Source organism: Balearica regulorum, chromosome 2, assembly GCF_011004875.1.
Source record: "Balearica regulorum gibbericeps isolate bBalReg1 chromosome 2, bBalReg1.pri, whole genome shotgun sequence".
Classification (NCBI taxonomy): Eukaryota; Metazoa; Chordata; class Aves; order Gruiformes; family Gruidae; genus Balearica; species Balearica regulorum.
In genome coordinates this window covers 68,042,681-68,060,819 of record NC_046185.1, presented here as the reverse complement: position 1 = coordinate 68,060,819, position 18,139 = coordinate 68,042,681, and the positions used below count along the sequence as shown (strand labels likewise).

The following is an 18,139-nucleotide window of genomic DNA, read 5'->3' as shown; positions in this document are numbered from 1 at the left end:
GGCCTACAGGAAAGCTGGAGAGGGACTGGTTACAAAGGCTGGAGTGACAGAACAAGAGGTAATGGGTTTAAACTAAAAGAGGTTAGATTTAGATTACATATTTGGAAGAAATTCTTTACTATGAACAAGGTGAGGCAGTGGAACAGGTTGCCCAGAGAAGCTGTGGCTGCCTCCTCCCTGGAAGTGTTCAAGGCCAGGTTGGATGAGGCTTTGGGAAACATGGTCTAGTGGAGGGTGTCCCTGACCATGGCAGGGGGGGTTGGAGCTAGATGGTCTTTGAGATCCCTTCCAACCCAAACTATTCTATGATTCTATGATTCTATGAATTTTAGGTGTAGACACCTATTTTTAGGAGCATGTCCAAGCAGGCTGTGAAACTAAGAGCTAGGACATAATTCATCCCCCTGCAAAGGATCAGGAATTAGGAGAGATTCCACATCTCAGCATTTCTTACTGGACAGCTCTGAGTGGCTCTGGATTCACAGTAAACTCAGCATGTAGCACAACATCATTTTGTTTTGATTTTTGTTTTGAAGGCAAGGCCACCAGAAGTTAGGAGCCATGACACTGACCGACATTGGGGCCACAGTAAGATACAACTGTCCAGTGGCATAAAACATCATACTTCATGCAAAAACACAGCACATCACCCCAAATTGTACCAGTACATTGTATCTGGAGCTTCTTTGCACACCAATAAACCAGTCCAGCTCAAAAGTGATCATTGCAAATAAAAGGGAGCAAGGGCTCCTTCGGGCTGTCAAAGCCCCTGTACCATAGTGGGGCCCATCTGCAAGTCCTCACATGGAGCTGGGAACTTCTGAAATTCCTACTTATATTTCTTTGTTTGATTCTTCCTAATCTGCATAATGCCGATTGCTGATTTTGTCTCCTTTTTAAGCCAAATCTTCCAAAGAGACACAGCTAAACTGGAAAGCATAGCTTTAGTACCCAATTGCTGACAAGGTATTTAACTTTATTGCAATATTTACATTCTATGTGGTTACAGTTTGTATCTGTTAGGTCATTTATTTATCTTCAGGGATGAAGTTCTTAACTTTTCATCCCTTTCCTAGTATATTACCTTATTCTGGTTTTTACATACCTGTCAATAAATTCCTGTTTTTCACTTGGGAGTGTATTTTTCACTTTGCATATTTAATTTTGCAAGATCTTTCTTAGAGAATTTGTTAAAAGGAACAATGTTTTCCATACTTTTGTTACTTTCCAATCTCCTTGTATAGAATTTTTAAAGAGCTCATTTTGTGTTCTCCCACGTAGAATTTGCCAGTGTTCCTTATACGAGTGCTTAAGACATCTTTCTCTGTGGTTCTGTTTTAAAAGTAAACAAGGAAATACTTTTGGTTCACTTAGAACATTGTAAATGAAAAAATCAAATTAAAATTCCTTCAAAAAATACTGAACAATTAAAATGAATGATGGGGTTTTTTTCAAAAATAACTTCAATAGTGTTTTCAATTAAAAATCTGTATTTTGTTATTAAAGAGGGAAAATAATATGTATTTTAAAAATACATTCTCAGGTAATTTTTTTTGAAGTTTCTCTCAAGTGCGAGTCATGCTGGACAGTAATCAAACTGCATTGATTCTCACTAGTCCTTTGCCCTAGTTTGGTTTGATGGCAAGTATTGGCGAGTATGTTGTGCTGTTTTCTACAACATATGTGACTCAATTTGTTTAAGTTTGCAAATGCCATTTGGCATTACTCACTATACTTATTTCAGGCACACAGTGTTTCATAACCACCAGTGAAATATACACTTTTTATTACTCCAGTGCCCTTTTATCACACAAATTGCTACATATGAAAAAGGAAGATACTCTTCTGTATCACTTAAATAATTGCTATGGTGAGTTATATGAGGACAACGAGATTGATGCATTTTATCTCATCACCAAAGATGTTTCTGTACATGACACATACTTTGCCTTCAGAACAAAAACCAGAACCTCCCATGTTGCTGTATCATTTTATAAAGGTATATCTAATATGAAATTCTTTGGTTTGTAATAATAAAATACTTATCTCTAAGTTAGCATACTTTATACTAAAGAGGTAGTATTGCTAATTACAGTACAATGCAATATTTAAGGTGAAATGGCTCAATGATTTGCTCAGGCCAAAATTATTTACAGTGACCTCTTGTTGTCCCAAAATGAGAATACAAAAAATTGGGTTAACCTAAAAGAGTAATTTTCTTTTTTGGCTTGAAGATATAAAGCAATATTCTCCATTCTGATGACTTAAATGCACTGATGCAGTAAATAAATCACTCAAGGTAGGGCAGAGCATAGAAGGACAGGGAAAGGCAGCGAAGGCAAGGCAAAATAAGGGAAGACATTACTCGCCAGGATGCATGCGTTCCTTCTATATGAAAGTAAGCAAACATTAAGTCACATTCACGATTCTTCGATTGCCTTTGAAGGGATGTGAGGAAATGCTTACTATTTGCACGAAGGCTTCTCAGTTATTGGATTCAGATTCCTCAGGGCTGGTGACCAGAGAATAATAGGAAGACAACCATCCTAAATCTTGCCTTTGTCATTGTATTACTGCTCTCAGTGTCCCTAGCCAAGTCCCCCATACATACGGGACTCGGGTTTTTCCCCAACTCAGGTTCAGCTCCTAAAAGGCTACGCACAAGTTCCAGGTCTGTCTGTGTGTACGTGGTGACCACCAGTTGCAGTATGTCTAGCTTTTGATTTCTGATGATGTAGACATGGTTGAAAAGTACCTTTATTTCATATATTCCAAAGGATTATAGAAATCACACCATCTTAAACTTGCCAGTGGTGCATTATTAGTGAGTGCTCTAACATCTTTCTGAAGGGTATGAATTATTTTTCTGAACTCATCCAGAACAATACCAGATTAAGGATGGATTGGACTCCTCTAGGGTGCTTTGCCACACACACTAGACTTGTCTACAGTTTGATTCCCCTCTTCCTGATAATGCATTTAATTAACATTAGACTCAAGGTGTACATATGTTGGAAGTTTCATTGTGTTGCTGATGTATTATTACAGTTAGCTATTATTCAGCTACTGAGAAACAGGTTTTCAAGGCCGAGGTACATTTTCAGTTTGGCTATTGCTCTGCATATCAAATCCTACTTTTACCCTGTAAGTGTTAAATGTGGGGGGTTTTTACGCTCTAACTAATGTTACTGACCACTTCCGTTACACAGTTTTTAATGTATGGTCCTTAGCTAACCTTGCTAAGGATGAAAACATCAGTATTTTATGGTGGAGATAGGAAAAACTGATGCATATGCGTCATGGCACTTGGTAAAGGTGACTAAGAATAAGAAATTTAATTCCTTCTAATGATTCATGTTCCAGTGTTCTGTTTTGGTCACTGTAGTTGACATACTGCACAACACAACTCCATAACTGATTTATGAAGCCAAGTAAAGTATTAATTCAACTAAAATATATCTTTGGGATAATGTTCAATCTTAATTTCAACTCTGAAGGAATCCCTCTTCTTCCTGAGGCTCTCTAATCGCTAAGTTGAATTTGTCTAGCTCTGACTTCCAAACCTTGAACCTTGGTGAGTCTTGCATATATGTTATCCCTCTTTCTCTAAAATGACCTGATGCCTTTATTTCTAGGCAAGCTACCCTGAGTTTGGCCAAATTTCTGTGACTTTCCTAAAAATCCTACTGCTTTATGAAAATTACTTCTACTAATTGTTTACCATTCTCCATCTTTGCTTCCTCTGCATCATTCTCAGCCATGATGTTATAGCCTCCTTCAAGTCAATGTACAAATATGGGACAGTATTACATTAGGAAGTTTTGGAAACTTACCCTTTTTTTCAGTAGCTTCTCATTAATAGTTACACGTTGAGATCTATCACCTGTATTTCAATCAGTTTAAATTTGTTGTATTGATTTTGTAACATACTATTTTTAAATAACAATATCATGCAAGATTAAGACAAACACTACTGAGCGATCCAAGTAAGCTGCATAAATGTGATTATCTTTATTCAGTCTTGCAATCTCATTGAAAAAAATAATAGCATGTTGAATTACATCGTTATCTTTTTTTCCTTGTCATTTATTGCCTGAGTTCATGTATCAGCTATTTCATTAATTTGCTTAGGATAGAAATTACTGTAATAACTATGTAATCACTGAAGATGTTCCACTTTCTCTTTTCCCATATGGCCTCTTTATATCTTAAGTGCAGCTTTTCCAGAATTCCAATAAATATCAACAATTAAGTCCAGTAGTCCAGATAACTTCTAAATCGATTCCTAAAACTCCTGCATGCAAGTTACCGGATCTTTCAGATTACAACAGCTAGCCTTGACAGGGTTTTCAAGAGCTCTCTCACTGCTGGAATAAGCTGCATTTCACTGTTTTGGCAAGACATGAATGCATTGTTCCATCTTTATATAAATATAGGACAAAAATACTCATTAAGCATATCTTATCATGCATCATTACTATTGAATTTGTCATCTTCGAAGGAATGAATCATTATTAGGATTCCTTTTTCTCCACATACATTTTTAGAAATCCTTATGAATTCTGTTAATGCTGATAGCCATTCATTTTCTACTATATATTTAACTTCCCTATCTGTATTTTAGAACTTTAATTTATAATCATTATTATGAATTTCCTCTTTTTAACCTTTGTTACATTCTGTCTAGTCTTCATCCAACTTTATTGCTTGTTTGTATTAAATTCCACAACAACCAAAACAATTTTTTAACGTAAAGAAAGCTTCTTTACATTTGTGAAGTTTAGAGCAGATTGTTTACAGCACATACCCAAACTTCTTTCGGTTGCTGTTCATAAATATTCCTGTTCCTTCCCCCCCTCCCTTCGCCAACAGCTTAGAATCATAGAATGGCCTGGGTTGGAAGGGACCTTAAAGACCATCTAGTTCCAACCCTACTGCCATGGGCAGGGACACCCTCCACTAGACCACGTTGCCCAAAGCCCCATCCAACCTGGCCTTGAACACTTCCAGGGATGGGGCATCCACAACCTCTCTGGGCAACCTGTTCCAGTGCCTCACCACTCTCACAGTAAAGAATTTCTTTCTAACATCTAATCTAAATCGACCCTCCTTCAGCTTAAACCCATTACCCCTGGTCCTGTCACTCCACTCCCTGATAAACAGTCCCTCTACAGCTTTCCTGTAGGCCCCTTCAGGTACTGGAAGGCCGCAATTAGATCTCCCCGGAGCCTTCTCTTCTCCAGGCTGAACAACCCCAACTCTCTCAGCTTCCTTCACTTTGATGGCTAATCCATAAACATTACTTTTCCAATGTTTTCATGCACTTGGAAGTAGGTTTACAGAAAGGAGTTAAGTGCCATGGTTTAGAGTTTGGGTCCTCATTTTTACCATTTTATTATATTTACTTAATAGAGACTAGATATAAAGAAATATATTTTTTATTATTTTTTTTCTCTGAGGAAAATGAAGCAGTGGAACAGATTGCCCAGGGAGGCTGATCAGCCTTCATCCTTGGAAGTTTTCAGGACCAGACTGGATAAAGCTGTGAGCAGCCTGGTCTGACCTCACGGCTGAGCCTGCCTTTTGAGCAGGAGGTTGCACTACATGATTTTTTCAAGTCACTCCCAACTGTTTTGCAATACAATATTAAAAAATTATCTATTCTCAATTAATTTCTTCATCAAATCAATAAATTTTATGTGTAGAAAAATTGAACAGATATGTTAAAATTCCTAATTCTTTTCTGAAAATACCTTTGATTTTTGACACATTTACTTGCATTCTTTCTTAATTCCCTTCATGACCAAAAAGAGTACTCAGAAGAAGGGACTGCCGCCTTCTCAATTTCTTTGCATGATTCCAACTCATATTTATGGTGGATTTAGCACCAACCCATCTGTCCCATCTTACAGTCTTTGGAGAGGAAGATAGCTAAGCTTTGTGGTGGGGGAAGGTAGTTTATAGTGGTACCAGATATTTGTTATATCTTTAATAAAACATTGAGAGTGTTTTAGCATCTAAAACATAAGTTACCATATGGTTTTGTAGGATAAATTTTTCCCTACTATGACCATAAGGAAACTTCAGATATGTTCTTGAAATATTGATGATACTGCAGTATTCCCTTACATGTCTGTTGGCATCAATTTTTATATAGCATAAATAGATCTAAATTGTAGCACACACTTGTTTTTATCAGATGTTTGATCATTTTACAGTGTTGTGATTGTCTGTAGTAATCTTATGCCAGGGACAATATAAAGCTATTCCACGTGGATATTCGCAAATAACCAATTGCGTATTTGTTTCAACTTCGTTACTATAATGTGTTTCATGACTAAGCAGAAATTAGGTGAAAGAAAGTCAAATAGAGTCTGAATATAAAGCAGGGAAAAGATTTTATTAACCAGTTGATTTGGAAGGCTGGAGTGTAAAATGGAAAATTTTATCTGGATGCACGTTACTGTCCATTGCTTTATGCAGCTGCTTTTCCATCTTGCTCTGGGCAGGACCATACTAAGGGCCCTGCGGCATAAAGGACTTTGCCAAGACCTTTACAAAGAAAGCCCTTCTGCTGAAAAGCTGAGTATCATACCTTGCAATTAAAAAAATATTTAGCTATTATGCTAATGCTCAATAGAATATTAAGCTCCCCTTTAGTACTGTCTATCCAGAGCAGCTCTGTGAAAATTAACTAAATACACAGCTGACTCATACCTAATCAGGGGAGTGAGTGATGGTTTAATGTCAGATTGTACTGACTGTGAAGGTAGGAGACCTACAAGGGTATATTTTGTCTCTCTGTTTGCTAACCTTACTTGGTGTGCCTGCAATTAAAAAAAAAAAAAAAAATCACTTTTCTATATATCTTCCTGAAAACTGCTCAGTATGCCTCACTGCCCAATTCTTCAGTGAAAACCTGAAAATCAAAATGCTTTTTTTTTTGGTTTTGAAAATTCTCATTGAAAAAAATCTGCAGCCATTTCACTGAAATAAAAATGTGCCTGTGTCTGTGATGTTCTGGATTTAATGAATGAATATGAGTAAGGAAACCCACAACTCCAACTTCACAGTTACTTCAGACTGAGAAGTGTTTACAGGCCAGAGTCCAGAACTGCCTTTATTTTAAGGGGCAGCACAAGAGGATATCTCCCAATAATCTAGCTAGAAAAAAACCAAAACAACAAAAAAAACCCAAACACAGAAAAACCCTACAACCAAGCAAAACAAAAAAACCCTAGACATAAGATCTTTGAAGTAAAATCCTTGCTTTTGTTCTTTCATGCTGCACAGCAGGGCTGTGATCCACAAGTGAACTCAGTAAATGCTACTACAATACGATAATTAGCTGAAAAGCTGCAGCCTGGTCCAATACATAATCTTTCCAAACCCATAGCCTCTAGTTATTGGCAAGCATGACTTCTGACAGGATTGGAGACTTTTCTTCTGGTATTTCTCTGCTCTTGTCTGACATCCTCAGTATAATTCTCTTCATCATTCTTTCCTAATACTGCTTGTAACCCATGTTCAAAGTATAAGCAGACATGAATTTGAAATGAAACATATAGATGAAATGCTTTAAGGACAGTACAGGGCAAGAGGGAATATAGGAGGATAAATAATTTTCTGCCTGTCATCTGCCAGTCTGTGCAGCCCAATAGCAAATTAGACACTTCGTTGTGTTACTATATGTTGTGGATCAGTAACCGTTTGTTACTGTGTTGAGCAGTAATTTTGGTGAACAAGATTTAAAATGAACTAGCTAGTAGAGTTTTGAAAAACGGTGTTAAATGTTTTCCAATACTTCAGCTACAAACACTCTCATTATATTCCCAGCTATCACAATTTAGTCAGTACATGATCCTTAAAAACTAAAGTTTGCCTGTTAAACACTTTAAACACAAATATTATATTCTCCTTAGTCTTGTTATCTCTCTAAGGCTTTAATAGAGATTTCTCTTAGTGACCAGAATTTTATCTTTAGTCACGGTGGTATAATCCTTTTGTCTCAGATACTGTTTTCCCCAAATTTATACAATGGTTGTCTCACAGCCTTTTTAGGTGCACTGACAACACAGCCTAAACCCACCATATCAACTGCTACAAAAGTAATACTCTAAATCAATGTAGTGTCAAATGGAAACTGCCTACCCTCAACCAAAAGATGAACCAATCCAATCTTGCCTGCACAGGCCATACCTTCAGAGAAAACCCAAACCAACATTTTATGACACTTTCTACATCAACAAGACATATATTTATGTCTTTTTTATAAGTAGACCAAAACGGATAAAAGACTTGAAGTTAACGACTAACAATGTAGGAAGTCTTCCTAGTTGCTTTCTCAATGTGTCTTTGGCTGAGATCCCCAAAGGGACTTGAATTAGACCTGACAGTAGACTGTTTTGCTCCTTAACTTTTAGATAACCACTTTTTATGGGAGAATGTATAGCCCTGAGTTATTCAAACTCCTGTGATGCACAGGATCCATCAGGAGCCTCACGATGGGAATTGTAAAGGCCAGCAAGGAGCTGCCTAAGCGAGCTGATATAAAACAGTGGGGATAGATGTGTCGTACTCCTCTCCAAATCTAGCTCATCAGCACTGCTAAGAACTGCCTGCCTCCATCCCAGTGTGTTCATGCACGCCTTCTCTAAAGACTGTTTAATCAGAATTCTCAGCAGAGATCAGAACTAGCATCCCACGCAAGTGCCCAAGTAATTAAGACAGTCAGTCTCTCATTACATAAAATCTGACAGCTCTGAAAGAAGTCTGAGAGCTCCTTCTGAAGACAGCCTCTAGTCTGTGGCTAGGGAGCACATCTCAGGCAAAATCTGGAATTGTGCCATGGTGTCCAAACATGAAGCTATGCAATGGTCATCACCAGCGTCATTGTCTTGAATGAAGATGGCTGACGCTGTATTTTGTGTGGGGCCCAAGCCGGTAGACATGTTCTGAGAAGTCTTTACCAGCTTGAGCCCTCTGGGAGCAATCGGAGGAGAGACAGCTGCATTGCAAATCCCAGCAAGCCTTAAATATCAAATAGTCCTTAAATTGCACAGCAGTCTCAAGACTTAGGTGTCCCCAAGCATAATAAGAAGTGTGATTTACATAGCTGAGGAAGATCGTTTAAAGTTTAGGTTCCAGGAGTAGAGAGCAGCTGAATTTGGGTACTGTGAGTCCATGTTTTTAACTGGAACTCACATGTTTCATATTCAAAACTTGTCAAAGAACCATGGAAATCTGGACCTTTCACTACAACATCTGCATCCCATTCATCACCCAAGCCATTTTAGGGATTTTCAAGATTTTTGCAATCATAAAAGTGAATCTTTCATTTGTGCAGATTGGCTGAGCCTCAGGAAGGAGGAACATGAGAAGGGCAGATGGAGGGAAAGCAAAGTGTCATTCTATCTCAGAGGACAAATCTTACCAGCCCCATGGAGCCTTGCAGGCACCTGTTTCAGTCAAACAAGGAGCACCTCTGCGATCTCTACTGCCTGGCAGAAGGCTGCAAAGAACTCCCAGCTTTTATCCATGTTCGAGTCTCGAAGATGAGCTGTTACTTTTAGAAAAGGAGAGCTCTCTTCCTGAGGCAAGCGTTTTACCCAAAATGCCAATAAAAATTAAAAACAATGCTCTCGAATTTATAGTGCATCATTCTGAGGAAACCCACTTGCTGCAAGAGCCTCTCCCTTTCTTTAGTTATTATATAAATAAATATCTTCCCTTCATCTGGAAGATACTTAACCATTTTCCATGCTGTTCTCAATTATGAATGAGAATGGGCCAAACCATAACCCTCACAACACTGTTCAAATGATCTTTTTCCATTATAATTGATATTTTAGATCGCTTTATAACTGTCTCAGCTATAAATTCATGCCCATTATTTGTAATAAGTGCTGGCCTCATTTAAGTATGTTGGCTGTATTCCCAGAATAATGCTTTTGGAAGGGAATCTGTTCATACTGGGAGAAGTGAGGGAGAGTGAGGGATGACCTACAACCCTAAAAATCTCATTAATAATTAATTGTAGCAGGAGAAGATAGAAATCTTCTCCATAGTTAATCAAGGTCTCATCCCTTCAAAAACATGATACACACACACAAGCACACAAGGATTCCTTCTGCCCCTCAAAACCGCTCCACCCAGACAAGCCTGTTTGTCAGTTCAGGGGCTGGCAAAGCGTAAATTTGCAGCACAGCTGAGCTGCGCAGCAGCAAGGGTGCAGGGAATGCAGAGCAGGCAACCGCTGAGACAGTGGAGTGTCCGGAATGTGTTTGTATCCTCAATAAAGGTATATCACCAGTGTACGTCCCCAGTGCAGCCGGGTCAATACGGTGGATGATTTGCTTCTGCAGAGGCTGTAAATGAGTCTGTATGTTCCCTGCTCCATCTGTGCGCAGTGCCAGACCCAAGAGCAGAGGAGCGCTGCCTGCATCCTTCCTTATTGGAAGCATCATCTTGGTTACCTGCCGGGTCTAGAAAATGTATTAGGGGATGAGCTGCTTCTCTGGCACAAAACTCCCCAGTTCAATAAATGCCTTACCCACCTCAACCGCCCTACTGAATGGTTCTGCTGGGAAGGGTCACCCCGCCTACGCAACTTGGATCAGAGTGCAGCAGTGACGGTAGCATTGGGAAGAGGGTGAGCAGGAGGCTTGCCTGGACTAGGCACCACTTCCAGCCTGTCACACTCCATGGGTCGAGGGTAAATGCCTAATCCGCCAAAGCCTTCCAGTCAGGTCTGCTCATGAACGTGTGGCAGGGTAACATATGCGCTGTAGGCAAGAGAATGAAACAAGCTAGCCGCCAAGCTCAGCGATGGGAGGGCAGGGCTGGCAGTTCGGCAGTCAATGCTGGTTTGAAGTGCCTGGGTGAGTAGGTAGGTGGCTGCAGCCTGCTAGTTTCTGTGGGAGCACCAAGCAGCTGAGTCACAAATGGTTGGGTTTGTTACCGTTGTGAGTGGAGGTAAAAACTAAACAAATAATCAAGGAAATTTGCAGTTATTAATGTCCAGTTGTTACTACAGTTGAATGCGCGTAAGGGCAAAACTGAGTTTGTACGGCAAACATAAATCTGTCAGTTCCTAACTCGCTTGTGCTTGACTGGCAACCAACCAATGTTCTTCTCGCCCAGGTTATTTGCCTTTGAAATTTTAACTGTTTTTTCCTACAGACAAAAACCAGAAGGTAAATTTTTACTAGGCAATTGTAATTAATCCCCAAATGACCTCATCATTTCTTGGATTACCACATGGGTTGCAGTTGTGTAAAACAGATTATCTCCAAGAAATGGCAGTGGACAAATGTGACGGTCTGGGAGGAAGGGTACCAAGGTCAATGGGAGTGCGCTTTTTTTCCTTTCTCCTTCTTGTCTGTCCCTGTAGTGTGATCAGAAAAAGCTAGAAAACACAGAAACCACCTCTTGGGTCTCAGTGACGGTTCCTCTCTCTGTCCTTCCCTTCCCTCCAATACCATCTGCTGTCTGCCATTCCTGCCAGGGCACCATACCCTCCTACCAGGCTTTGCCTAGACTGTCGGCTGGGTTACCTATTTCCAACATCTTGAGTTCATTTGTGGTTTTACTGCGTTGCCAGAATTTCTGTGAGGAATGCAAGAGAAAGAAAATAATCAATTGCAGCAGCTCGTGTTGTAGAAAAATCTAATTAAATTTCAAGGGATGAAGATGGCTTCCTTACACTAAAGACTTCCCTCTGCTGAATTGCAAAAGCATATTGTAAATAACAAAGGCACTAAAACTTAAAAATACGCCAAAGAAACAAGCAAACAAAAAATTGCCACAAGAATGTTTTACACCAGAAATCATTAGACAACTGCAATTGAAAGGCCATTACCAACTCCCACAATAATAAAAGACATTATAATTGCAGTCTGAACAACTAGGGTGACACTTTCTACATTGTATGTTTGTCTCCCATGGGACATATCTTGGCCCTGCTGTTTTTTATTGTAGGTGATAATCATACAATGAATGACTGGATTGATAAGAGTATATTGAGAACAGCTGCTAAAAATAGCTAAAAGAACAATGCACATTATATCTTTACTGGAATCCTTGAAAATAAACAGGAAGGACTGTCTTTAAAAATTACTAAAAGTATAAAATAAAGATAAGCATAGCATTTAGAGAATTTTTTTCCCATCACCACTAATTTCAAGTTTCACATTTTTCTTGTGGGAGCAGGACTCTGTCCTAGTGAGCAAAACAAATCACTTAGGCAATTAGATATTGGGTAAAAGGTAGGTGCATATCTCTGTATTGTCATATCACCTATATTTGTCAATTAGAAAACATACCAGTTTTAAATCAATGCTTTTTCTGGATGTCAGCCAATTCCTCTTATAATTATCTTCTTTTTTTTTTTTTTTTTTTTTTCCTTTCCTTCTTTTACCATTTCAGTTATTCGGGTGTTTCCTAGCCTGGGAGACACGAAATGTCAGCATTCCTGCTTTGAATGATAGCAAGTACATCGGAATGAGTGTATACAACGTGGGGATAATGTGCATCATCGGTGCTGCTGTTTCATTTCTTACTCGGGACCAACCCAATGTGCAGTTCTGCATCGTTGCTTTAGTCATAATATTCTGCAGCACCATTACTCTCTGCCTTGTCTTTGTACCTAAGGTAGGTGAATTTGTTTAGCATGGGTCTGGATTTTTTTTCCTTCTGTTTTGTAGTTGTGATTTAATATGTACAAGGTCATTGCCTTTTCAAGCGTAGGGGGATGTGTGAATTCTAAACCAAGCCCATCTATAATCTCTTGTCTCTGAGAGGAAGAACAAAGCTTCAGGAGATTTTGGAGAAAGTGGAATATACAAAGTTACAGGCGAGTGAATACATGGTTTCTAATGCTGATATCTTTTACGGAATATGTGACTGGGGAAACGAATGCTATTTTCTGTAATTTCAATGGAATAGTCTCCATTTCCAACTTTTAGGAACTTTTTGGAAAGCATGATAAGCGGAGATTCAGGAGGCACAGGTCCAGTTGACTACTCTGCCACATTTCTTATGTACCCTAAGCAAGATAATCAGGATCTCTGCTTCTATACCTATAAAACAGTAAGACATTTTTAGTTCAGTAGCATGCTGTAAAGCCAACTGTATTGAAACCTCTAAGGTACTCAGGTATGGTGGTACAATAGGCTTTATCAGTACTTCAGAGGAAAACTGTAGGTACACTGCAGATGCTGACACTGAAGATATTTTTATTAACAAGTATATTAATGGACTAAGTGAGACACAGCCTGGGAGGCATATGCTTTCCTTTCTTTTTGCTCTTTTGGGCTCTGAGGGTGTGCGTGTTTTGCGTTGTTGGAAGAACTGAGAAGATGCTTACCCACAGAGGGCTGGAACTTGATTAACTCCACACTTGTGGAGTTAAGCTTTAGGCAAGAGTATGACACATCTTGAATGAAGAGAAAACTGGTTTCTACATAAACTTACTTTAGCAAAGCCTCAAGTTCTGGAGAATGTATTTGATATTTTGAATTAAAATGTATAACTGCATTTATTTTAAGTGACTTGCATAAACCTAGCTTATCACCCCAAAGCAGATGTGCATGTCTTGGATGTCTGAAACATTTGCAAGGCAAGAGTCAAGGTACAGGTCCCTTCACCTCTCGAATCTGTTTTTAGGTTTTTCAAATGAGTGGTGATAAAAAGTTTGTGACTCTTTACAGGTTCATGTTCAATCAATGTACTATAGTCAATAGGTTCTGGTCTTAAGTGGCATCCCTGGTGATGGTTCTAACAAGGGGACTGAGAACTATATGTGTAAAAGAAACAAGCTAATAAATTTATCTCAAAGTGTTCCCTCTGAAAGGAATAGGAGGCACAAATTGGCAATGGAAGCTGACTTCTGATCTGCAAAAAAGCAAAGTTCATTGTCCAGGATCAACTAACCAGGATGTTTTTACAAGTTCTGCAATTCACTTATCAAAAATTAAAAAGCTGCACAGACATAGATAGTGATATTCTTAATCAGGATCTTTGGGAAGAATCACAATCTAAATTAAGTAAACATTCACAAACACAGCAATGGAGAGTACTTCAAAATACTGCAAGATTTAAGCATGTATGCTGTAAGAAAATGCATATTAAAACTCTGATGCCAAAAATACCTCCACAGACTGTCAGAACTCTCTTCAAAGAGAAAATATTATTAATGCTGTGACATGCTCTTCTGCCCCTTTGCTTTCATGCTCCTTTGCCCATCCTTCTTTTCTGCTGCCACAGGCTCTGAAATGACTTTTCTGTTTCCTTTCTTAGCCCCTTCATCTGCTCTTATTTTAAACCCTGTTTACCTTGCCCTCATTTCTCCTTTCAGTTCTTTCTACTCAAAATACAAACATGAACCATAGCCTTCTAGCGTGAAGTACTTCATCTCGTTCCATGAATTGTCAGGTTTCCAAATGTTTGGCTATTTGGAATTAAAAATGGTTATTGGGTAAGGTACAAAAAAAGGCGCTGAAGCAGGAGGTGGAATGCAGCACTTCCAGTGCCCATGTGAGTGCTTTCACAACTGGAGAGTTTTTCTTCTTGCACTGGTATATTTTGCCCTACATTTCTTCTCACCATGCCATGCCACAGCTACAGCAGGACGGCTGGCAAGCACTCGCCCCTGCAACCTGCTCCAGCACAGGTTTCACAAAAGCCTGTCTGGACCCCGCAGAAGATTAGATTCGACACCACCCAGTTTGTACATCTAGGTAAGATGTCAGTGTGAGACAGGCGCCAAATCTCTCCCCTTAATAAGTAGGAGGTAATTAGTACAATTTTGGGAGATTAGTACAATAGGGAGATTGCTGGTGAAATACTAAAGCCTGTGTCTCATCCAGCGTGGGAGATGATACTAAAGACTTGGAAGATTGCACTTTTTCATTTATTAAACTGGCCAGACAAATGCAAACAGTAACGTTGTTTTGGGCCAGGTGAGTACTACTTCTCTGCTATACAGAGTAAAACACATTCCTTTTAACTAATCTTCAGCAGTCTTCTGGGCCAACAGTGCTGGAATTCAGTTTTGCCCCACAGCCCTTTTATGAACCTGAACAGGCAACTATTCAACTATGTAGGCAAACTAGGGAAAGAAAACTGCTATTTTTGCCTTGCTTTTTGTCAGCTCTACTCATCTTATTTTCTTATAACATGGCAGTTACTATACTTCTCCGGTTAAAAGCCCACCTCATCCACTACCATTTCGTTCAGCACCAAGTGCCTCAGAAAAACATGAGGAAAATCCCATAGTAGAGTAAGATAGATCAGGGTAAAAGTGTTCATCACTCTCTCCATTTAGAGGTATCCTCAGATACAAATGTTGGTATCCATTATACTGCATCCTACTTACAGTAACTGTAGACATTCTTGCTATCTAATCAAAAAATGCCCAAATGTTTTTGAAACTATTATAGATTTCTGGGTTCAAGGATATCTTGTAGAAGTGATCTGCAGAATTCAAACATGCATTATGTATATTTTTCCTGTTAGAAGTTAACTGTTATGTCTATCTTTTTAAGGGCCAACAGATCTATAGTAGTTTTCAGCATACTCATCACTTCTTTAAAAGAAGCAATCCTAATATGTATTCTCTCTTCATGAAGTAATTTTCCCATGCCTATCCATGTTTATCAAATATCCATGTCCTTCCATTCTTTCTGCTCCATCCTTTTTGAGACAGAACACTGTGCTCACTTCTAGTCACCCACCCAGTGCATACCATCGTTGGCTGCAATGGCATTAACACATTAATTCTGATCCAGTTTTCTGTAGAGCAGCAAGGCAAAATCAGGTCTAGGGGGCCAGGATTAAAACATTAATTTTCTGTGTTGGTAGCATTTTTTGTCTATTTGGCACTGACTCATTGTAGATATTCATCATTGACTCTTTGTCGAAATTGAAACTGCACAGATGTGAGGCAGCAAGACACAAGTTCCACTGACTTTATGGCCAGAAAAAAAGAAAAAAGCTCATCTAACCTCATCCTTTGTACAGTGTGAGCCAACAACATTGCCCATGGACTTTTCCATCTAATCCACATCATGTGAATGATTTCATTAGAGCATATGTCCTTGTGGCAAAACATCCAGTCTCTACCTAAAAACTCCCAGATGAAGATGAGTCAAATGATGGATGGCTATATTTCTATCTTATATTCAGTTTGAACTTAGACCACATCAAATTGCAGAGCTTTTATCTTGTAACACTTTTGCCTGCTAATTTAAGAAGCCTTGTAATTACCATTCTTCACCTTTAACTTCATTTTAATGGAGTTTTTGGTCTGAGAGTTAGATACACCAGTCATTACAACCAGCCTAATTAGAATCAAAGAAATGGGGTAGAGGAGAAGCAGGGGCTCTAGGAAGACTAAGCTACAGCAGGTTACTCAGGGCCTAGAGCAGTTGGGTCTTGATTGTCTCCAGGGATGAATACTCCCCAACCTCTCTGAGCACCTGTACCAGCATTTGACCACACTCACAGTAGAAAAAGTTTTTTATGATGTTTAAATGAAAATTCCTGTTTTTTCAGTGTGTGCCTCCCTTCCTTTCATTGGGCACCACTGAGAAGAATCTAGCTCCATCCTCTTTACTCTCTCCCATCACATATTTATGCACATGAATAATGTCCCTCCCAATCTCTTCCATCTCAAGGCTAAATAATCAGCCTTTGCTTGTATCATAAAGGCTCCAATCCTTTTCAGCACCTTTACGGCCCTTCACTGGATTTTCTTCAGTACTCTCTTGTATCAGGGAGCCCACACCTGGACACAACAGTCCAGGTGTGCTTTCACCAGGGCCAAGTTGAAAGGAAGGATCACCTCCATTGGCCCAGGATACTGCTGGCTCACGGTCCACTTGGTGTCCACTACAATCCCCAGTGCCTTTACTGAGAAGTTGCTTTCCAGCCAAATCCCCCTCAGCCTCTTTGGGTGGTTGCCTGGGGTTTCTTTCTCCCCAAGGGCAGGACTTGGTATTTCCTTTTGCTCAGCTTCAGGAGATTCCTGTTGGCTCACATGTTCAGTTTCTTGACATCCCACTGAATGGCAGCACAATCATCTGGTGTACCAACCCCTCCTCTTCTTTGAGGATCGGATCGTCTGCAAACTTGCTGAGGGTATGCTCTGTCCAGGTCACTAATAAAGACGTTAAACAGTATTGATCCTAGCATGAACCCTTGAGGTACAGCACTAGTGACTGGCTGCCACAATCCTTTCAGCCTGGCAGTTCAGACAGTTTTCAATCCACCTCGCTGGCCACTTAGTCCCTAGTTCATCAGTTTGACTGTGAGGACGTTAATGGGAGACAGTGTTGAAATTTTTGCTTAAGAAAAATAACTCTCTCCCTTCATCTACCAGGCCAGTCATCTCACTGAGGAAAGCTATCAGGTTGGTCAGACAGGATTTCCTCTTCATAAATCAACATTAACTGCTTCTAATCACCTTCTTGCTCTTAACATGTTTGTAAATGGTTCCCAGGAGGATTTGCTGTATTTGTCCTCCCAGGAGGACCAGGCAGTATTTCCTCAGACCCTCCTTCTCACCTCTCTTAAACACAGCTGTGACATTTCCTTTCTCCTAGTCCTCAGGAACCTCTCCCAACCAACACCACCTTCCAAAGGTAACTGTGAGTGGCCTCGCAATGGCATCAGCTCCCTCAGTCCTCAGGGATTCACCTCATCAGGTTGCATGAACTTGTTGTATTCAATTGCTTAAAGGGTCTTAGGGGTCTGGGATTTCTGAAGGGAGGTTTTACCAGTAAAGACTAAGTTGAAGAAGGCATTGAGTACGTCAGCCTTCTCCATCTTCTTTATCACCTGAAAAAGGAAATTTTTTGTCTTCAAGCACCATCCCAATCTGCAGACTTGGTCTGTAAATACCTGCCAGGGACCAGGTGCTTCAGTGTCTGACCAGTCAGATCTCCCTCTGTCAGAAGTTAGGTCCTGATTTCATGCCACCACAGCTGCAGAACAGTTTCATGCTCTGAAGAACAAGAGGAAGGGATTCCAAAATGGGACTATACCACAACATCTGGCTGTGCTTGCTTACGAAATTATTTCTCTTTCTCTCCTTTCAGACAACTCAACACCTTTGGATTTATGATGCCATGCCTAATGA

The 18,139-nt window shown here is 39.7% G+C and overlaps 1 protein-coding gene across 1 annotated transcript in view; it reads left to right on the top strand.

The window, feature by feature from the left end:
• GABBR2 (gamma-aminobutyric acid type B receptor subunit 2) overlaps positions 1 to 18,139 on the top strand; it is a 489,338-nt gene that overhangs the window by 449,442 nt on the left and 21,757 nt on the right. Inside the window, exon 15 of the mRNA XM_075744642.1 lies at positions 12,427 to 12,651. Within this exon, the coding sequence (XP_075600757.1) occupies positions 12,427 to 12,651 (225 nt within the window). The remainder of the gene's footprint in view (positions 1 to 12,426; positions 12,652 to 18,139) is intronic.